Source organism: Ruditapes philippinarum, unplaced genomic scaffold (assembly GCF_026571515.1).
Source record: "Ruditapes philippinarum isolate M1 unplaced genomic scaffold, ASM2657151v2 ctg1741_1_1_1_1, whole genome shotgun sequence".
Classification (NCBI taxonomy): Eukaryota; Metazoa; Mollusca; class Bivalvia; order Venerida; family Veneridae; genus Ruditapes; species Ruditapes philippinarum.
In genome coordinates, this window is record NW_026860551.1 from 64,289 (window position 1) to 86,119 (window position 21,831).

General features: G+C 33.3%; 2 protein-coding genes across 2 annotated transcripts; both read right to left on the reverse strand.

Moving 5' to 3' along the window:
• Positions 1 to 413: 413 nt before the first annotated feature.
• LOC132760569 (ileal sodium/bile acid cotransporter-like) lies at positions 414 to 3,958 on the reverse strand. The gene is made up of 3 exons (XM_060752570.1): positions 2,503 to 3,958; positions 1,857 to 2,031; positions 414 to 1,280 (listed from the first exon to the last, which is right to left on the reverse strand). Exons 1-3 carry the CDS (start codon positions 3,337 to 3,339, stop codon positions 457 to 459), a joined length of 1,836 nt encoding a protein of 611 aa, XP_060608553.1. The 5' UTR covers positions 3,340 to 3,958; the 3' UTR covers positions 414 to 456.
• Positions 3,959 to 8,511: 4,553 nt separating this feature from the next.
• LOC132760571 (T-cell activation inhibitor, mitochondrial-like) lies at positions 8,512 to 21,813 on the reverse strand. Its single transcript, XM_060752572.1, has 9 exons — positions 21,654 to 21,813; positions 20,459 to 20,600; positions 19,319 to 19,442; positions 18,564 to 18,795; positions 16,130 to 16,353; positions 15,056 to 15,147; positions 13,035 to 13,276; positions 10,627 to 10,758; positions 8,512 to 8,781 (listed from the first exon to the last, which is right to left on the reverse strand). The coding sequence occupies exons 1-9, from the start codon at positions 21,674 to 21,676 to the stop codon at positions 8,550 to 8,552; spliced, it is 1,443 nt and encodes a 480-aa protein (XP_060608555.1). The 5' UTR covers positions 21,677 to 21,813; the 3' UTR covers positions 8,512 to 8,549.
• Between the last annotated feature and the right edge of the window lie 18 nt (positions 21,814 to 21,831).

Below are 21,831 nucleotides of genomic sequence, written 5' to 3' on the forward strand. Positions count from 1 at the left end.
AACATGCTTGTATCGAAGCATACATTTCTTTCAGTCAAATATTTCAAACTACAAAGTTATTACATAAATATTTATTCATTTTTGTATGACATCAAACATGCTTGCATCAAAATTTACATTTCATTCAGTCAAAGAATTGTAACTACAAAGTTATTACATAAATATCTATTCATGATCATGAATGAGTATGAAATGGTTACTGTTTGAGCAAGATCATTTCAAAAAATGAAATTGACCATAATAAGTCCCTGAGTCGATTGTGGTTTTAAAAATTGTAGATAAAATAGATCTATTTGAATCTTACATATATATTACACATATTTTTAACCTGAGGTAGAACAAAGCACATGTAAAAATGTATAAGTTTCACATCACCGGTATTTAATAAGGTCACTCCTCCAACCCCTCCCCCTGGCAATCGGCGCCCGTTCTTACTCCTTTGAGTCAATATTTCTACTACTGATCAAGTTTTGAACTGTCATTTTCATTCATAGGCGTCGGTTTCGTTTGCTCGATATTTTCATCGACACCAGAATCTTTACTGTCCGAAGATTTTACTTTTCCTTTGTAGTCTGCTGCAGTGATGCAGGTTTCCGATTTATTGGTTGCAGGCTTCTCTTCTAGTGACGTCATTTCCGTTATTAATTTTTCGTCTGCACCGTCATTAATATTCTCTGCCGCGAGTTCAGCATCATCATTTGTTGTTTTAGGCTTACCTTTGTTGTCAGCATTTCCTTTGCGCTTTTTCCAAGACTGGTATGACAGATAACATACTGTTACTATGAATGGAGGAAGTGGCGTCATTACAGCTGACGCCACCGGAGCAACTGCTGCTATGTCACCGGAAGGTGCTGGGAAAGAATTGATAAGCAAAATATAAGCAATACTTGTGTTTTGCATGCCCGTTTCTATGGAAATAGTTTTAATTTTCGTCCATGGTTGCCTAAATATGGCAGCGACAACTCCTCCGCAAAGGAATCCAACATATGGCAACAAACAAGCAGCTAATATGATTTTAGGGTTGAATAAACGAAATATATATAAGTTAGCTAAAACCCCAACAATAATTAGTACTAAAGCCATAATAACAATAAAAGGTTTGAGGATTTTCTGAAGTTTGTCGGCTGCTTTAGGAAATTTCTGCCTCAGCATCACGCCTCCAATTAGCGGTAAAATAAGCAAGGAAAGTGACACGGCGACCATTTCAAATGGGATACTCAAATCTTCCCCACCGGCTGTAAACGTCCTGCCCAGCGTATACAACCAAAACGGCAACATTGCTGAAATAAATATAAAATAAACAAATAAACATTTAAAATGAAATGTAAAAGTCACATTAATTATATTTTGAGAAGCACTGAATATAGTTCTAAAGATCTGTCGATTTGGAGCATTCTAAAGGAATAAAAAGGTTGATGTCTCGAAAGGCAGTCTTTTTTAATTGGACATTTTGCCTTGGTCTTTAGTGAAATAATTTCTGTACATGTAAAGTATCTGCTTTGAGGTAAAAAAAACATTTTAGCTAAGTGCATTGAAAAGAGAAAGTCGAAACTCACACAATAAAGAAATATTAGCAGACGGTCTAAAATGCGGTTCTAACCCGGCTGTCATAGTAAAAGGTATGTTGAACGAGTCATATTTTACTATAACTTTCCTGTGTGAACTTGAATCGGTTCACTATTGGTCAATTTGATCCTGAACTCTTTCTTCTGTACATACAATTCTATGGCATTGTTTCATTTCCCATACATGCACCAAATGGCCCTACAGAGTAAATACTAGTACTTTATTACCATTCTTCAATTTTATTGAATTATTTCGCTTTCCAAACACTCATCAATTAAAAAATACTTTACCCAATGCAGCTATGGTACTGAGAGCCGTCATTGTAATTGACAGTGAAAGATCCCCCTTTAGTAGATAGGTATATGTGTTACTAGCGCCACCACCCGGGCAACAGCCTGCAAGGAAGATCCCCAGTGCTACAGTTGGCATCTCCCCGGACACCGCCCTCGACGCTCCAAACGCTATCTACAAAACAGATCACATGACTCTAAATTGTACTCTAGAGTATATACATGTATAATGTTTGTTGTTTATCTAATGTCCTATTATAGCCGGGGATAATGTTCTAAGAGGTGATTATTATTGTTAAGCCGTCATATCACAGGGTCAACGTACTTAATTTATCTAATGAGAGCTTTTGACATTCGTCGCACTTTCAAAATGTTTAAACAAGGCATTAAAAGTGGAAATAACACGTTCCTTAGATCATAAGAAAAATGTTAATCAGCAATTTCGTAAAAATGAATTTAACAAACAAACAAAGAAAAGAAAGAAATAAAGAAAAAAAATAGAGATAAACCATACCATAGCAGTTTTAAGTTAATAGTCTTACATTGGAATTATTGCCTCTTAAGCAATTCATAGATAATAGAGCGGAATGCAAAATATGAACAAATTATCAGAGATTTTATACACGTATAACTTAATAATGTTTACCAAAGGCATAAGTAGATATTGGCATGTCAGCCCGATCCCTGGCGCCACTGGACGGAACAAGTTTTCCTTAACAACTTTTAAGTCTAGTTTTGCCCCGAACCCCGTCGCAACAAAAATCTGTACGGCGTAAACTACCACACGAAACAGTTTATCAAGTGGTCTCATTTTTCTAACAATAGTGACTTGATATGTCAGTGTTTCGTAGGAGCTCTTTGAATCATGAATCACTAAAGACGTGGAGTTGCTGGATGTGATTGGTTCATTGTGAGATGTGGTATCTTTGGTGTCATTCCCAACACTTTGTATTGAAAATATTACGTCACTGTATCCAATAATTCCACTTCTCATTTTGACATCTATCTGTCCGTCTGCTATGTAAACTGTTCTGAACTCGTCGTTTGGTTTTGATTGGTCAGTTTTATTCCAAGCTTGTCTCAATTTGTGTAAGCTAACCACTGTTTCTGTAGCATTTTCACAAGATATAATAAACTCCGATTTTTCAATAATTTCAAGATTCTGATCTTTGGTTACAGATACAGTTAGCAAAAATGACACATCTGTACTAACACAAACGACAGAATAATCGTATATTATTGTAAAGTCAGAATCCATTAGAACTTCTATTCTCGGTTTCAGCGAGGAATTAACCAGATAAAACATCAACAGAGGTTGATCCTCGTCGGATGTAACTTTCACAGGGTTAATGTTGAACGATGTCCCCGACTGGGTTAATTCTTCAAAAGCCGAAATGCCCGCCGATGTTTGAGCGGAAGAATACGCGATCATAACAGAAATTACAAAGACACTATACATGTTTAAATATGTTCCTCCCGTCATGTAATATCCTTAAACTATTTGGTTAATATCTTTATAAATAAAACTAAACAACCAATAATCCACCACGCGTTATTTTATCACCACCAAGTAACGCTCCAATTTCACAAATTAAACTTTTACAGATTTTAAATTTTACAATAACTAGCTATTAACCTAGAAATTTGATCCCGATCTAAAAATATGAACCATTTAATCGTTTTATTAGCTACAGTAAGGTCTTTTGACCCATTGACCCCGAAATGATGCGTGAAATATAACACGATTAACGTCAGCGTAGAAGCAAGTTATCAGCATGGTGAAGGTTAAATCCCTCTATATAATATCTAGCCAGTTATCGGTTGTTTTTGTAAGAGAAAAATGTGTATAGCTATTTGTCAGAAATCTCAGCTCAACATAAGACTATATTCACCACCTTCAAGTGACAGATGTTACTGTAATTAATAAAACATGTTTTATGTGTTTGGTGTCAGAAGATAAAACATATTTACATTTCTACATTTACAGAGAAAATACCCGGTATAAGATCTATGTTTGAGAATATGAACACTGTTCACGATAAACAATAGCATCTTGACATGAACAGTGTTACGAAAATCGTTCTATTCTTGCTTTTGTTTAACTATCCAGTAGATTTGGGGCGGATTTTTCTTGCTTTTGTTTAACTATCCAGTAGATTTGGGGCGGATTTTTCTTGCTTTTGTTTTACTATCCAATAGATTTGGGGTTGATTTTTCTTGCTTTTGTTTAATATCCTGTAGATTTGAGGACCTATAATATTAATTAAACCAATCATGAAAGCTGGTCATTTTCAGCTCAAAAAGTAATATGCATATCTCTTTCAATCTTAAGATTTTAATTATGATAAACTTTGCATTCAGGTCATTTGTACATAGACATAATGTAAATGATAATTTTCTCATTACAGATCGATTTCTACAAAAATATGAATAATGAAATGCATTGAAGTTACTGAAAGCTGTATACGATCTGGGAAAGCAAAATCGCCGTCCAAGACGTCTAAATCCCCGTTCAATAAGGCTAAACCCCCGTTCAATAAGGCTAAACCCCCGTTCAATAAGGCTAAACCCCCGTTCAATAAGGCTAAACCCCCGTTCAATAAGGCTAAACCCCCGTTCAATAAGGCTAAATCCACGTTCAATAAGACTAAACCCACGTTCAAGAACGCTCAATCCCCTTTTTCCAGCTTCTTTATAAAATGGGTCAAAGATATAGAAAAATGACCTTGACACACTGTATCCATCCATGAAATCAATCTGCCAGTCTTGTAGGCCCATAGAACTAATGACTGCTGATATGTGGTTGACAAATGGTCACATTCCTACAATAACATCATCTTAGACTTTCTATCAAAATTACCATAATGTCGTTATTTGAAATAATTAACTTTTAAATAAAGCAAAGATACACTGAAAGCAATTATATCTTTTTAATTATCAAAATTCGTTTTAACAAGCAGTCATTTGAAAAAATGATTTTTTCCATAAAAATTCAGTAACAAAAACAAATCAGATATAAAAAAAAACAAAAAACAAAACAAAACAAAAACCACAAAAAATGCCCAATCATTGAAAACTAATTATCATTGAAAACTAATTATAAACATGCAATAATACACATCTAGATACACTGGGATCTGCCTAAAATATATTCTCCCTTTATGTAAGTTTTAGTATCAATAGTAAATACAAATATCAATGCCCCTAAAACAATATCCTCAGTTTCTCACTAGGTAAGTTCATAAAACAATCAATAACAGAATCACCCTGCTTTTCCTTAGAAAGGCATGGATTTGTGCATAATTAAAAAAAAATCAAAAAACATTTTACCCCTTAAAATTCATTTAGTTACATGTATATCTTGCTAATTCCAAAGTATAAATTAGAGTATATTAAGGATTTTCAAGAATATAATATAGCTACAATTTAAATAAACAGATAATTCAAATGAGCAAGTTCAAATATAGTTAACAAAGAGAACTATACTTAAATTTAGACAATACAAGTACTGTGAAGTACCAGTTTTCCTTAGATTAGCATCAAATTCAAGAATTCTTAGCAGTATTCTGCATTCAAAATGAAATATATTTTTCATTTATGAAACTTTTGCAGAGTTTGCAAACGATAAATCCTTAAAAATGCATCAGATTCTTTTGATTTTTTTTTCTTTTCAAAAAGTTATTTTTTTTCACATAATTAACATAGGCATAACGACAGAATTATAATTTTTATATACTGATAAATGACATAGGTATAAAATCAGGATTTTGCTTTACATACAATGTATACTGATAAACAAACAACAAAACTACCTTGTAAAGTAATTAATCCACATGAAAAATGTTTTAACAAGTAACTTCATTGTATTAAAAAAAGAAGTTTGATACTGCAAAAACTAAATAATCACTAAAAGCATTTAGTGAAATGAAAAGTATAAAAATTATGTAGCAACATTTCTAAATTTCAGAAGTTCTTTAAATTGTAATTAAACATACAACAGTTGTTACAAGAACAGTCATTCAGAAATTAAATAATTATATATTTCATACAAGAGCACTGCATGCAGTGTTAACGCTCATCTGTTATTGTAAACAACAACTGTCAATCAGAAACTAAATATCATAAAATGAGGCACATCAACATCACAACCATTTCTTTAGATATTTCAATAATTTTCAATTGCAATAATGACTTAAATGCACTTAATAAACATTTGGAACTTTTGGTTATCGGATATATTCAAATCTTAAAAAGAATTGTTAACTAATACTGTGTATGGGAACAATACTTGCATAGACAAGTCAAAAATGATACACAGAGTATTTCTACACAAAAAACTACACAATTTAAATGCACATTATGCCTCAGAAATGATTTTTTTCTTATTTAGAAAAGTGGCAAACACAATTGTTAAAACATGTTTTAAAAAATAGTTTTACACCAAGTAAGATGCTCACCATCTAAAAAAATTACTGCTTAATGTGAAATTATTTGTAACAAAATTATAGAAAAAAATGTAAACAAAAGTAGAATTTTGACTTCCATACAAAATACTTAATCACACTAACTTTACTAACAGACGAAAGGCAACATAAGCAAATGATAAAAATAAAAAAACTTTAGAGAAATTATAATAAAAAGCATTTCTGGGGCATAATGACCCTTTAAGTTTTGACTAACAAAACATTTCTGTACAAATTTAAAATACCCTCTTATTAGAGATTCAAATCCCATTTTGTCTTTTTTTCTATTATACAATTAATATTTTAATTATCAAGAAAAATACTGGCACATATTAACGACTAATCTGTATTGCTGCAATTAATATTAAAGGGACTCCACTGAGGTTAAAAGCATTTGAATTGTTTACACAAATGTGCTGGGTCACTTTAAACAGAAATGTATGCAAAGATAGAAAAGAAATATACTTTGAAATAAATTGAAAATCATATTTTTATGCTTTTCTCAGCCTGATTTAAGTGAAAAGTGTTTAACGCTTTTCATTTTGGGTCATTTTTTTTTACAATTTGAATAATTATTCAGGAAAAACAAAGTGCACAAATGAACTGAAATTTTGCACATCTAAACCTACATCAAATGGTACATCTATCTGGAAAAAATATTTTCAGTCCTATCATGTAAAACAAGAGGGCCATGATGGCCCTAGATCGCTCACCTGAATTATCAAACTCATCCAAACAATTACCTAGACAAGCATTCTGACCAAGTCTCATGACAGGTGAGTCAAAAATGTGACCACTACAGTGTTAACAAGGATTATCCATATTTGAGCAGTGCGACCTAGTTTTTACCCAGGTGACACATATTCAAACTTGACCTAGAAATCATCAAAACAAACTTTCAGACCAATTTCCAGGATACTTGGATCAAAACAGTAGCAACTAGAGTGTTAACAAGATTTTTCTATTTTTAGCTCCGGTGACCTAGTTTCACATGCGATTTCGAACTAATCCAAGCAATTACCTAGACAAGCATCCTGACCAAGTTTGATGATAATCGAGTCGAAAATGTGACCACTAGAATGTTAACAAGGTTTTTTCCATATTTGGGCGGTGTGACCTAGTTTTTCATCCAAGATGACCATGTTTGATCTTGACTTAGAAATCATCAAAAAAAACTTTCAGACCAATTAACAGAATATTTGGATCACAACAGTAGCCACTAGAGTGTTAACAAGATTTTTCTATTTTTAGCTCATGTGACCTAGTTTTTCATCCGAGATGTCCCATGTTCGATTTATTCCCAGCAATGACCTAGTCAAGTTTCCTGACCAAGTTTAATGACAATTGAGTCAAAATTGTGACCACTAGAGTGTTAACAAGGTTTTCTATTTTTAGCTCCTGTGACCTAGTTTTTCATCCGAGATGACCCATGTTCGAACTCATCCGAGCTATTACCTAGACAAGCATCTTGATCAAGTTTGATGATGATTGGTGCAAAAATGTGACCGCTAGAGTGTTATCAAGGTTTTTCTATTTTTAGCTCCGGTGACCTAGTTTTTCATCCGAGATGACCCATATTCGAACTCATTCGAGCTATTATCTAAACAAGCATCCTGACAAAGTTTGATGATGATTGGGTTAAAAATGTGACCACTAGAGTGTTCACAAGGTTTTTCTATTTTTAGCTCCTGTGACCTAGTTTTTCATCCGAGATGACCCATGTTCGAACTCATCCAAGCAATTGACTAGACAAGCATTCTGACCAAGTTTGATGATGATTGGTTCAAAAATGTGACCACTAGAGTGTTCACAAGGTTTTTCTATTTATAGCTCCTGTGACCTACTTTTTCATCCGAGATGACCCATGTTCGAACTCATCCGAGCTATCACCTAGACAAACATCCTGACCAAGTTTGATGATGATTGGGTCAAAAATGTGACCTCTAGAGTGTTCACAAGGTTTTTCTATTTTTAGCTCTTGTGACCTAGTTTTTCATCCGAGATGACCCATGTTCGAACTCATCCGAGCTTTCAACTAGATAAGCATCCTGACCAAGTTTGATGATGATTGAGGCAAAAATGCGACCGCTAGAGTGTTCACAAGCAATTGTGGACGGCCAGACGGACGACGGACGACGGACATTCACCGATCCTAAAAGCTCACCCTGAGCAAGCTCAGGTGAGCTAAAAACCTCAGTGGAGTCCCTTTAACATTCAAGTTTATTCATTCTTATATCCAATTCCAGGGGATGGTTATTTCACCGTCTTTCATCACTGTATAATACGTGGAAACCTTCAGTCTCGACCCTTGTAAGAGATTGTTTATTATATGTCGATTATCTAGTAACCGTTGACAACATGTAGTCATCTGTTGTGGGGTTATGGCATCATCTCGTTGTATACAGGATACATTTAAAACATCATTGCACTGATTGAGGACTTGATCCATGTAAAATGTATGCCTGAAATAATTCCAGTTTTATGTAAATTACACATATCATTGTTTCTTCTGAAAACATGTCATGTAATCTCTATGCTCCATATCATGAAATAAATGTTAAATTGTAGTGTGCTATAGGCATTGTATTTATATACTTTATGCAATAAACTTTTAAACTGAATTGTAAAGTATCTAGATCCATGTAAAATGTATGTAAAATGAAATAAATCAAGTTTAATGTATACTATCTAATACCATGTAAAATGTATGTCTGAAATAATATTAAATATATGCTTAAAAATAATACATGTAAAATATATACAGTCGAAACTGTCTTAAGCAGCCAGCCAAGGGATGCAGTCATTTTGGCTGCTTAAGACAGGTGGCCGCTGAATGGAGGATCCAGTTTTTATCCAAATTAATTATTCATTTCTTTGTAAAATAAATCTGATTTAAGTATAAATAAACCAGTCTGATTCATCATCATCATCATCAGTTTTTAACCATTTGCAAACGTATGCTTTTAATGGTTTAACATGTACACAATCCTTCCAACATATAAAGCTTTACATGAATGTAACACAGATAAACAAATGCACTCACGATTTATTATGTCAATAATTGAAACTATTTATCCCATAAAAATATCTTCTTGCACAATAATTTAAAATGCGTAATATTTTTTTTTCCACAAAAAAAGTATGACAGTTTCTTTTTCTAACTTTTGATCAATAGAATATTGTGTGCACGTCATCTAAGTGTCGGCACTTCCTTTGATGTTTCGGATTGAAACAGCAGGGCTACAGGTTTGTAAACATCAAAGATTCCTTTGAAGAGACCGCTAGTTACCTCTTAGAGGTCATCTAGTGTGTAAACTTAATGGGTGTGATTTAACAGTGACCTCATTATATTCATGCAATTTAATTTTCACACATGGAGCAAATGTTTTTATGAATTTAATACTGAGGAATTTAGACAATCGGCGATGTAATTCATTTTCATTTCTTTGGTAAGTACCATGTACGCACAAAATTTATCTGAATCGGGATATACTGAAATTTCTTTCTGCCATCGACAATGCATTTTTTCTTCTTTCTTTTTTTCTTAAAAAGGTAAATTGAAAAATATAAAACTAGCGTACAGTAACTCAAAAGAACGAATTGCAAGTGCATTGAGACGTTCCAAACGTTTGTAATTACGACACGGATGAGCAATTATGCAAACTTCTTGAAATGTTGTGGTTTGTGTTAATATCTAGCACCTGACAAGTAGCTTTTGTTAATCCGTGACACGTGTCATCTTTGAAAATAAATGACAGAAGATTGCCTGGCCGTTTCACCTGGCTGACCGCAGAAGATTGCCTGGCCGTTTCACCTGGCTGACCGCTTAAGATGACCGACTTTAAGATTCAGGAAGCATTTTACGTGACCGTTGACCGCGGACAGCAGGTGACCGTTGAACAGATGTATAAAATAGAGTGGTTTTGGTCGGGAGCGTCACAAAATGGCCGTTAAGGTCAGGTGACCGCCGATAAGAGGTGACCGTTAGTACAGTTTCGACTGTAACTAAATTATACAAGTTTTTTAAAAAAAAATCATTTAGTTCCATGTCTGACTGAAAAAATACAATTTCACGTAAATCATCTTCTGAGTGCGTAAAATAACCCAGTTTTTTTTAAACATTGTGTTTTATTTCTGTACATTACTGTACATTTTGTAACCTTGTTAGATAAATAACATCTTCACACGGAAGACTCCAAAGTTTGTGGTAGGATTTGAACCAACAGTGGTGAGGGACAAGATGCTCTTAGACAGATACCAGGTACTTTTATCACTTGACCAATGAGGTCTGAACGATATTTACTTACAATTTTGCATCAATGATGAAAGTAGCTGCCCTATCAATGTTTTCAACAATAAACTGGAGCATGATAGTTCCTGGTATAGAAGCTGGTATCAAAAACTGTCCACAGTTTGACAAGGCTAGAGGTCCAGACTCACTGTAATAATTATGATGTATATTTATATAATCATGTTATTATGAGAATTCATGATAATACACATAGTAGTGTCATTATTATATGTTCTATATAGAAGCAGAATATTTTTTCAATATCAAAATGTAAAAACATCCCAAAATGTCAATACATGTATACACATATAATGTAATTGACTTAAAGGTTATGCAAGTTGTTGTAAAAACTGTTTACTGCAGAATTTAAACTACAAACCTTATTTTCATATAAATTTGATTAATTTTGATAAAATATCTGTCCAAATTATTAAGTATTTGTATGCTTGTAGTCTAGTAGTTTAGTTTAGTTTATTGTCTCATTCCAAGCTTGTCATATATACAATACATCACAATATTCAATCATACTAAAATACATGTTGGACCAATCTTGATAGATTTATAAGAGACATTTAAAAACATGATGATACTAGTATGTGCCTGTTTATAGTAATAGTTTGTTCATATACAAGCAGGTAATATTTAACTGAGACTTCCTTGATTCTGTATCAATACTATCATACAAATATATCATAATGATATAAATAACTTAAATATTTAAAGTGACTCATGATGGGACTGGAAATAATTTTCGAGATTAAAGCTCCAGTGTTGATGTAGGTCTAGACCAATAACTTTTGTGCAAAATTTCAGATCATTTGCTCACTCAGTTTTTCCAGAATAATTGTTTTAAATGTGACAAATGACCCAAAACTGAAAAATTTTGTGATGCTTTTCACTTAAATCGTGCAAAGAATAGCACACAAACATGATTTTCAATTATTTCCGAATATATCACCAGTGATTAATCTAGAAATTCCTTACAATGCGTCGGATGACGCACATGTTTGAAAACAATGAGTCCTGTAGCAAAATCAAAGAGTCATGTAGCAAAATAAATGCGTCTTAGCAGAATTTTTTTTTTTAATAGCAGATCCTTGACATGATTTGCATGTTATTATAACAAGCGATTAAGTAATTAAAGTGTATAAAAAAGTTATTTTTGGTATTAATATTAATAGCAGGCAAAACAATTTTTATTGGCTGCTCAAAAATCTAATTTGCATAATTTATATTTTCTTACTACTTATGTCTAATACTGTGCATTATCCATTCAAATTGTTCGTAATTTGCACACAATGTCCCTGTCACACTGTATACATGTAACTGACGACTTTTATTGCTCCTTGTATGCCTCTGTGTAGAAAGCATACACAGACAGACCTTTTGATCATGAAAAAAAGTCATGCACAATGTTTCCCTGATTGGTTAATCACCCTGTCAAATATTCTGATGACGTAATAGACATCTTCTTTTTTTTACACTCCGCATGAACTTGAGTGACCTTACACACCTGTAACTAACAGCATTTTTTAAAATAGCAAAACTTTTTTTCAGTTACCGATAATTATTTAAAATATTAAGTAGATTAATGATTTTTTGTTTGCTTTATTGGATTAAATTTACGGTAGTAGAAATGCGGTAGAAGGAATGCGTATCTGTGTGGGAAAGGGATAAGGTAAGTAGATAACTTGGAAAAATACTATAGGGAAATGGATAAACACAAGAATATGCGTAATTACAGGGGAATGGGTAACCTGTTGCTGTTGGTACCAGTTTTGTCTGGAAGACTAGATAACATACAATATAAGTCTGGCACAGATTTTAGATGCGCCTTTGGCCCTTTGCTGACATTTTCCTGTGCCTTTCTCATTTTTTAGCGGCAATGGCACAGGCAGATCTCTGCATATTTCACCATTGTAGGCGATTCGCTCTCACGCAAAATGGACGCTCTGATTGGCTAATGCCGATAATGGGCAGTCACCGATCACAAGCAACAATTGCTTTGGATTTTACGTTTCAAGCAAATGGGGGATTATCGGTCTTGCACCTGTTATCATCGGAAATTAAATTATTCAACTGAAGAAATTGAAAAATTATTCAACTAATGAAATTAAAGTAATCAAACGGTACATAGAAATCACTAGTCGTGATATTTTGGATTATAAACTACCTGATTTGCATGCGTCAAATTGAACGCACATATTTTGAAACTGTGCGTCTTTTTCGATTTTTATGCGTATTTTACGCAAGACGCACATCTAGATTAATCACTGTATCTCTTAATTATTTATTGCACACCATTCTGTTTAGTTTAAAGTCCCTCAGCTGATCATTAAAAGAAATTCAAAATTTATGTTTTTAAGTTTTTGGACCATAGTGGAGTTTCTTTAAATGCAACCATGAAGAGTATATCCTACCTACCATTCTACAACAAGATTAAGATGGGACAGATCTTGGTCTCCTAGTCCCCTCACAACCAGTTGTTGACAGCGACGGAGAGAATTCAACATTTTGTTTAATAAGACCTCGTAATTCTGGGCCATAACAAATTCTCGTTTCTGTCGCCTCATTATCTGCATATTGTTAAGAAGTCCCGAAAGTTCTTTCTCCATCAATGGCAGCCTTTCTATCATAGGATCATAGGCATGCACTGACTTTAGCAGCTAAAGTTTGAATTGAAAAAAAGTACATGTATAGGATACTGATATCTAGGTTACATGCAAACAAATTGTTTACAGATTACAAGATTTCTCTTTTTTTTTTCATAGACACTTTTATACTGTAACATTAACATTTAGCTTCATTTTTTTCTCGAGGTTTGCATAATAACTTCACTTCTAACTATGTGCACATCACTGGAATATCATACTCCTAGAGTCTCAAACACTGAGCAGACATGCTGATTAAAGCTTTTTGTTTTAACTGTGTTACAATTAATCATAAAACATGCTATTTATTGCTTATTGGGATTAGGTATCTTGACAACAGAAAAAAGCCACAAAATATATAATGTTATGAAACAAGAGCTGTCCGTAAGACAGCGCGCTCGACTTTTTTATTGCTTGCCAATAAAAAAAGTTTTTGCAGTAAAAGGCAATACAAGAATCTCTGTATTTTTAAAGTGAACTAGTTGTTTGATACCCTTGAATATTACAGCAATGTTTATATGACATAATTTATGGTAAAGTGAACAAGTGGATAGGAATGAATTTTTTTAGATTTTTTAAGTTTTTTAGTGCTTGCCTATAATACAAAACATTGACAGTTAAGGGCCATAATTCAAATAAAATCTTTGACAGAATTACCTTCTCCTGGACATGTTTGGGAATCATGATTGTAAACAAGTATTCCAACTTTCAAATTAATATCTCAAACAGTTCAGTCAAAAAGTGGACTGGTACTAAAAACTTAACCAAGATTCTAAGTCGATAAAGGCCTTAATTTTTAAAACAAATCCTTGACAGAGTTACCTTCTCTTGCGTACAGATGGGGGTAATGATGTGAAATAGCATTAAAAGTTTCAAAGCAATATCTCAAAGGGTTAAGGCAATAAGTGGATTTTACCCATATTCAATGTATTTTCTAAGTCAAAAAGGGGCATAATTCTGTCAAAAACCTTGACAGAGTTATGTCCTCTTGTCTGTTGATGAAGGTCGTGATGGTAAACAAGTATGGTCAGTTTCAAAGCAATACCTCCAATGGTTTTGAAATAAAGTGAGGTGGTACAAAAAACTTAACCAAGCTCAATACACTTTCTAAGTCAAAAAAGGGCCATAATTCTGTCAAAAACCTTGACAGAGTTATGTACTCTTGTCTGTAGATGGAGGTTATGATGGTGAACAAGTATGGTAAGTTTCAAAGCCATACTTGTAATACTTCTGAAATAAAGTGGGGTGGTACGAAAAACTTAACCAAGGTGTGACGCCAACGCCGACGCCAACGCCGACGCCGACCCGGGGCGAGTAGGATAGCTCCCCTTTTCATAGAAAAGTCGAGCTAAAAAGCCTAAGCACAAAATATTAAATTTGAAAATTATATAACATCATATGAAATAACTTTCTACCATTGTAATCATTTTATTATTTTTAGTTTGCTTGAGAACAATAATAATAATAACCAGTAGAACCAAAGCACGCAACACTACAAATGTAACTTAAAATATATGAGTCTAACAATGTTAAGCTCATAGTTTGTATTATGTTTAATCAATTCACCCTTTAAGTGCTGGACCCGAAAGCATTAAGTCTTTGCCACCAGTATAGAGCCAGGCCAGACTGCACATCCGTGCAGTCTGACCAGGCTCTATACTGTTGGCTGACAAATTTTAAATATTCAAATTGATATCCCTAAAATTGATAATGGACAGTCCCAAAAATGGAAGTGGGACAAGTGCATTTAAAATATTCAGCATGTTCAGGGTTAAGTACAAAGAGAATAATTACATTGATCCATTCAGTGACAACATCTTCACTTCCCAGTACAATTTCTCCATGTAAGTTAACTCCTGTCTCATTACCAAACACAAGGGTTCTATCTGATAAAACAATCAAGAAAATAAATCAATTATAATACTGTTGTCTTTTTGTTTTGTTTTGTTTGTTTTAATTTGCACCAACACAATATAGTTACTGGTGGAGGAAGACCTCAGATGCCACACATTATTTTAGGCACTTGAGTAGAACCACAGACATTCCGTAAGCCAGCTTGATAGCTTCCTAACATTTCAAAAGTTCAATGTGGAATTCAAACCCACCACAGTGGTTAGGGGTTTGAAGTCAACAACCTTAAGCACTTGGCCACAGAGGCATCCATCACATTGCAAGGTAAATAAACTGTTAAGTCATTATCATTTGCAAGAAACTCAATATAAATGAAATGTTTCAAATAAAATAAAATAATAAAATCTATATGAATATCAATTTCTCAATTGAGCTGAAGAATAAAACCAAACAAAATTCAAATTTTTGTTTCAAAAGTAATTTACATTTTCTCTCATATTAAAATTTCACAAACCTATTTATTATTGCAGTTATGATAAATTTACCTTACAATACCTCCTAAACATGAGTTACACCCCCCTCAAATCATGTGTTACCCCCCTTATTCAATAATATATTTTTTTGCAATTGTTTTCATTTACAATGCGTTACATAAATACATTCTGTAAAATTCCTATGAAACATCCCTCCCCTGATAAAGCCCCCCTCCACCTACAGATTTTTTAAAAGGAAAAAATCTACTCTCATGTGCTGAAGAGTAAATCCATAACTTTATTCAAATCCTTCAGAATCCATTTTATTTTAAAGTGAACACAAAAATGTAGTCATATAAATTTTAACACTTAAGTATTATTACAAAAACTTGTTTAACTCCAGGTATTTACAATGATTTTTGGATTTAGGAAAAACTGTGTTTTAAAAACGCCCCCCCCCCCCTGGAAAATGTTAGGCCCCCCGAGGTGTTTAATAAGAATTTTACGGTATCCTAAATATTAAATGCAATCAAATAAATCAAACCTTGTAATGTATTCCTCATTCTCTCAGGCTGACCCTCGGACAGCTGGTTGAATGTTCTGAGACATGCTATATAATGCCTGTTACCCCATATATTCTCCCAGCGGACCGACTCCACCCCTACCCTTCTTACAATCTTCTCACATAAACTGTCTATCTCAATCTGTGTCTCGAGACTCGCCTCCTGGTATCTCTTAACTCTATCATAATTCTCCTCTAACCATTTCCTTAAAGACATTTTTTTTTTTGCTCAGAATTAACACGCATGTATATCATGTAAAATTTACTAACATGCTCATACAGTAAAATCAAGAATATCTTGAATAGATGTTATTACAAAATTGAACAAGAACGTGTTTGTTAAACACAAATGCCCCTGGCTCAGATTCTTGTCAGTAGCAATACTTCATAAATGTTTACCCATTCACTCAGTTATGGACAGAAAAATCACCAAAAAATTGTAAACACAAGTTTTATAGCTTGACAAAGTCATGGCATTTTGTAATTGTGAAAAATATAAGTTGCCAAGTCATTGCTCTGACTTGTGAAGTTGAAAAATATTCAACTTCATGCAAGTTATCTTCCTACCAAATACGAAATACATCTGTCATTAAATAAAGGCTGTATGGGCAAAAGTGTAAAAATCTATTTTGAGCACTGGTGACCTTGACCAAACTGACCCCTCACTCTATCCAAAAGAAGAATACCATGTACACTCTATCCAAAAGAAGAATACCATGTAAGTTATCTTCCTACCAAATATGAAATACATCTGTCAATAAATAAAGGCTGTATGGGCAAAAGTGTAAAAATCTATTTTTAGCACTGGTGACCTTGACCCAACTGACCCCTTACTCCATCCAAAGGAAGAATACCATGCAATTTATCTTCCTACCAAATATGAAATACAACTGTCAATAAATAAAAGCTGTATGGGCAAAAGCGTAATACTCTATTTTTAGCACAAGTGACCTTGACCCACTGATCCCTACCCCAATCAAAAGGATGAATACCATGCAAGTTATTTTCCTACCAAATATAAAATATATCTGTCACTTAATAAAGGCTGTATGAGCAAATGTGTAAAAATCTATTTTTAGCACTGGTGACCTTGACCCAACTGACCACTAACTCCATCAAAGTTTATGTTTCTATCAATTATAAATAACATCTGTCTATAGAAAAAGGTCAATACACCTGTAAAAATGTAAAAATCTATTTTTAACATTGGTGACCTTGACATTGGTAACATTGACCTTGACCCAAATGACCCCATACTACACCCAAAGAAGGAGGTGTTTGTATTAAACTAAGACATCAACTAAAAAATAAAGGCTGTATGAGCAAAAAGGTTTATATTTATTTTTTAAACCAGTGACCTTGACCCTAGAGACCGCTTACTCTAAAAAAAAAAAAAAGGACCATCAAAGGTATCCACCTACTAAATATAAAAGATATCAGTAAAGAAATTAAGCAATTAGGAGAAATTTAAGATAAATCCAACTTGTCGAAATAGGTTAACCAGACAAGGCCCTATTTTCAAAGTGAAAAAAGAAAAAAAATAAGGAAATATGGATGACACAGTTATATAACTTATCAATATCATGTGCTTTGTATTGATAAGTAAGTGTGGAAATTATAAAGCCATTAGTATAGATAGAACTTAAGATATTTCCAACTTGCCGTTTTAGGTTAACCATTATTCATTTTCTAAGTGCTGAAAAGGGCAATAACTTGGTAAATATGAAAGCCAGAGTTATGAAACTTGCCCAGATCGTGTACTTTGTATTGATTAGTAAGTGTGTAAACTTAGAAGCCATTGGTACAGGTAGAACTTAAGAAAATTCCAACTTGCCGTTCTAGGTTAACCTCGTACGGACAGACGGACGGACGAACGGACGGTTCAATCACTATGTGCCCGGGGGCATAAAAATCATGTACTAGTATCCATTAAGCTGAAGACTATTTTTCTATTGCCAGACAAACTCATTACTTTCATAATGCAGAGCTAGGTATTGGGCGACAGTCAAGGTCATCCAAGGTCAAATAGTCTGAAAGTACACGTACATATTGAAGTGAACAATCTGGTAAGATTGAAGCTAAGAACATGAATGACTTGAACATCAAACTGGGCAGGTTGTTTGAAACAAAAGTGATCCAGGTGTGTCTATTATTCTCTGAAAGTAATTACTTCTGTTTTCTGATTTCATTATGTTCTAACCTAATTATTGTCATGAAATTATTTGCCAGCATTACTCATAGAGAGGAATTAATATAGTGCATCATTATGCATCTTTAATGGCACTAGCTGGAATCTCAGTAGCACCACTGTTCTCTAAAGAAGCTTAAAGCTGTGACAGGCCAGTTGTTAGTTACTTTAAGAGGCCAAAACATAAATCACTTCAAAGTATGCTAAGAATTGTTAATTCAAAGTTACCTCAAAGTTCTTTCCGCTGGGGCCTTATATTTTGCCTCAGATCTGCTTCCTAAGTCACCATCATAGAAAGTATACCATTTCACTCCTTGTTTGGTTCTCTGCTGAAAAGATGATTTCTGCTGGACTGGTACTGTGTTAATATAGTCTAGAGGTAGACCGCATGCCTGTAATATTGTAGACACAGTCTTCCGGATGTCAGGTGATTGTAAAGAGATTTTTATATCCTTGAAACCTTTCAGAAATGGAAAATAGAAATAGATTTATATCATCATGGCGACCTATCATGTGGTTTGTTATGTAATGGATTTGCTAGTGCGCAGACAAATAGATTAACAAAGCAGCAAATTTGAGGCTTATTTACATTTTTCTTGCATCAGGAGCATTCCTCTAAAAATAAACCTATCTGGTGCAAGTTCTTACATCAATATTGTTTCCTGGTTATATCACTTTAGTGTCCAACTATTGCAGTTTTCTTAGAAAACTGGACAAACCACAATAGCATTACTTTGATTTCTATGGTTAAAAGAAAAGAATCACCTTCGGGCAAATGGATTTTTTTTGTGTTTTGAAGTCAAAATTTTGTGTTCATACCCATTAAAATGTTTGAATAATGAGCTACATTAAAGTTCTTGCACAATGATCATTATAACAATGACAATGATGCAGCTATCATAATAATTAGACTATTTCCTAAAAACAAACAAACAAGCTTAAAATGTCTAGAAAATATCAAAAAACTATTCTCTCTTACTAACTTTTCTTGTTATTTGGATCACGTATATAAAAGATCACATCAATTGGTTTGGTAGAGTATGACTGTTGGGTCTTCAACTCTGCTACATACTCATGAAGTATCTTCAATGAATGCTCATTTACAGACTGAAATTACAAAACAATACTCATTCAAGTAAGGTCATATTTCAACACAAAATAAAATAATAAACAACCACCCTTGTCATTTTCATTATTATTTTAATAGTTGTATTATAACAATGACTAACTCATTCTTGCATGAAACTCCCACTATTTGGCATAACAATTGTCAGGCCATAATCTGCTTACATTGTACTTTAGGAAAAACTTTATGAAACATTTGAGGCATATCAGAGTTGTAAAGTATCCAAACTAGGAAAGATACATGCATTGACTGATAATTTCGTTATTAACATTGGTTTTTAGGTGTCACCAATGCAATTTAGATCACACAGTGACTTTCCAGCTTTACTGGTTGAAGAAGACCTCAGGTGCCTCTCTGAGCATTATTTCAGGCACAAGCGGGCACCTAAGTAGAACCACCAACATTCTATAAGCTAGCTGGATAGCTTCTCACATGAAAGAATCGATTCACATGAAAGAATCAGAAGACCCTTGCAAGGCTCGAATCAACAACCTTAACCCCATGGCCACAGATGCCCCTTGACTGATAAAATATGATACATAATATCTCTTTTGATAAATTTTGTTTGAATAAAAAGTTATTTACTGATATATGTAATTAGAAACACAAACAAAATATGCTTCAAGATTGACTTTTCTTATGATACAGGAAATAACTGTAACCACTTTCAAAGCAGCAGGTGTTTTCATTATGTGAATTTATGTTATGGAATGGAAAAAGGTTCTTTGTTTGCAAAAATATACCACTCCATAACTGTCATTAGTAACTGACATATAATTTGATAGGGTAAGGTTAAAAAGACCTGAACATAATCAGCAAGTACCCATTTTTGCTTGTTTCCACCTGAGTTTTTGAAGAGAAAAACAACACATTATTTAAAAAAAATTTCCTAGCCACAGTGACTGTATATTGGTCATTTTCATACAATTTGTTTCATAAATGTCTATCAGTATATAATTTCAATCATCCATTCCCAATGCAAATTTCTAAATCTTACTCTTTCTTTTGGATGTCTTCCAAACAGATCTGGATGAACAGCAAAGTAGAAAGGTCGGAGGGCAGTTGCTGTCTCACTACTGTTTAATGAACGTTTCAAAACTGATAAATCCTTCACTCTAAAACTTTTTAGCAGCAAACATCTACAAAAGAAAAGTTATTGATTTATACAGGGAAGTCAAAGGCCTGCCCGCAAAGCAGGTCCAGGCTTTGGCTTGCCCGGTTATAGACTACATGTTTAAAATGAAATCAACAAAAGAACAATTTAAAGTATATAGATTTCTATATCAATCAGTTTAAATTTTTAGTTTTTTTCAAAATTGGGTTTCCTCCAATTTTTAATTTTTTAATCATTGTAATTTCAAGGTTTTTCCAAAAGCCTTTTTTTATTTTATAAATTAAATTTTTTGAGGTGAAAGAAACTTTCATGAAAAAACCAAATGACACCTTTAAAACTAAAAAAGTAAAAAAAAACATAAACAATTTCTTTTATCCAACTTCCCTGACCATATTAACAAATATATGGTGACACTTCTTTATAAGGCAACATACTACAGTAGAAATGTTTTAACAAACTAAACAAATTTTTAAAGGACTTAATTTCTGTTAATACAAGTTTTAAGATAGTTCTGGCTTCCATAACTTTATATGTCGCTTTTATTTTGACATTGCGACAGTCTAGCAGTACTATAAAACCTGAAAACATGTTCGCTGAAGTCTCTTTAGCTAATTTTAAGACAGATATTAACAAATTATTTTACTTCATAATTATTCTTCGTTTAAACATCAAACAAAGTTATTAATTTTAGCTAATGGCGTAATTTTTATGACATTTCTGGGAGTTCTCAAAATATCGAAGGTAGGTGTCTTTTATTCTACAAAATTGAAGGCGCAGTTGCATGTTGTCCTCTCAGAAATTTTTTTATGTATGGAGTAAAGTGATTTGTCAACTCCAAAAAGATGTGTGCAGTTTTGTCTTTACTTAGTCCTACATTCTCAACAGATAGATAATCAGATTTAATACAAAACATTCAAAATGAAAATACTAGACTATACATTTTGTATTAGACATACATAATAGATATTTTGATAGCACTGAATTTCAATAAGCGCCTTTTAACACAGATGACATTTTTTTTTACATTGTTTTCATTTAACAAGTTTAAACAGAATATTATCATGCATAGCAGTCTCACCTTACGTGCCGTACCATATACATTTGTACTGAGGGTTTAAATTTTGTTGTCAAAAAACCGATGTGTGAATGACAGCTGCATTTTCAATCAAGTTGTAAACAATTCTCATCATTTAACACGTCTGCTAAACGCACATTAAAAACGTGGAACAAATCCAAAGGTCTCCGAAAATTTAAAT

Bases quoted from the DNA above. Each gene is read 5' to 3' on its own strand.
- LOC132760569 (XM_060752570.1), bottom strand. From the start codon at position 3,339: ATGACGGGAGGAACATATTTAAACATGTATAGTGTCTTTGTAATTTCT. The intron at 2,032-2,502 runs GTAAACATTATT...TCTGTTTTGTAG, and splicing joins AATATCTACTTATGCCTTTG to ATAGCGTTTGGAGCGTCGAG. The intron at 1,281-1,856 runs GTAAAGTATTTT...TATTTATTTCAG, and splicing joins CAGTACCATAGCTGCATTGG to CAATGTTGCCGTTTTGGTTG.
- LOC132760571 (XM_060752572.1), bottom strand. From the start codon at position 21,676: ATGTATATGGTACGGCACGTAAG. The intron at 20,601-21,653 runs GTGAGACTGCTA...TTTCTTTTGTAG, and splicing joins TATATGGTACGGCACGTAAG to ATGTTTGCTGCTAAAAAGTT. The intron at 18,796-19,318 runs GTTAGTAAGAGA...CATTTCTGAAAG, and splicing joins TGATCCAAATAACAAGAAAA to GTTTCAAGGATATAAAAATC.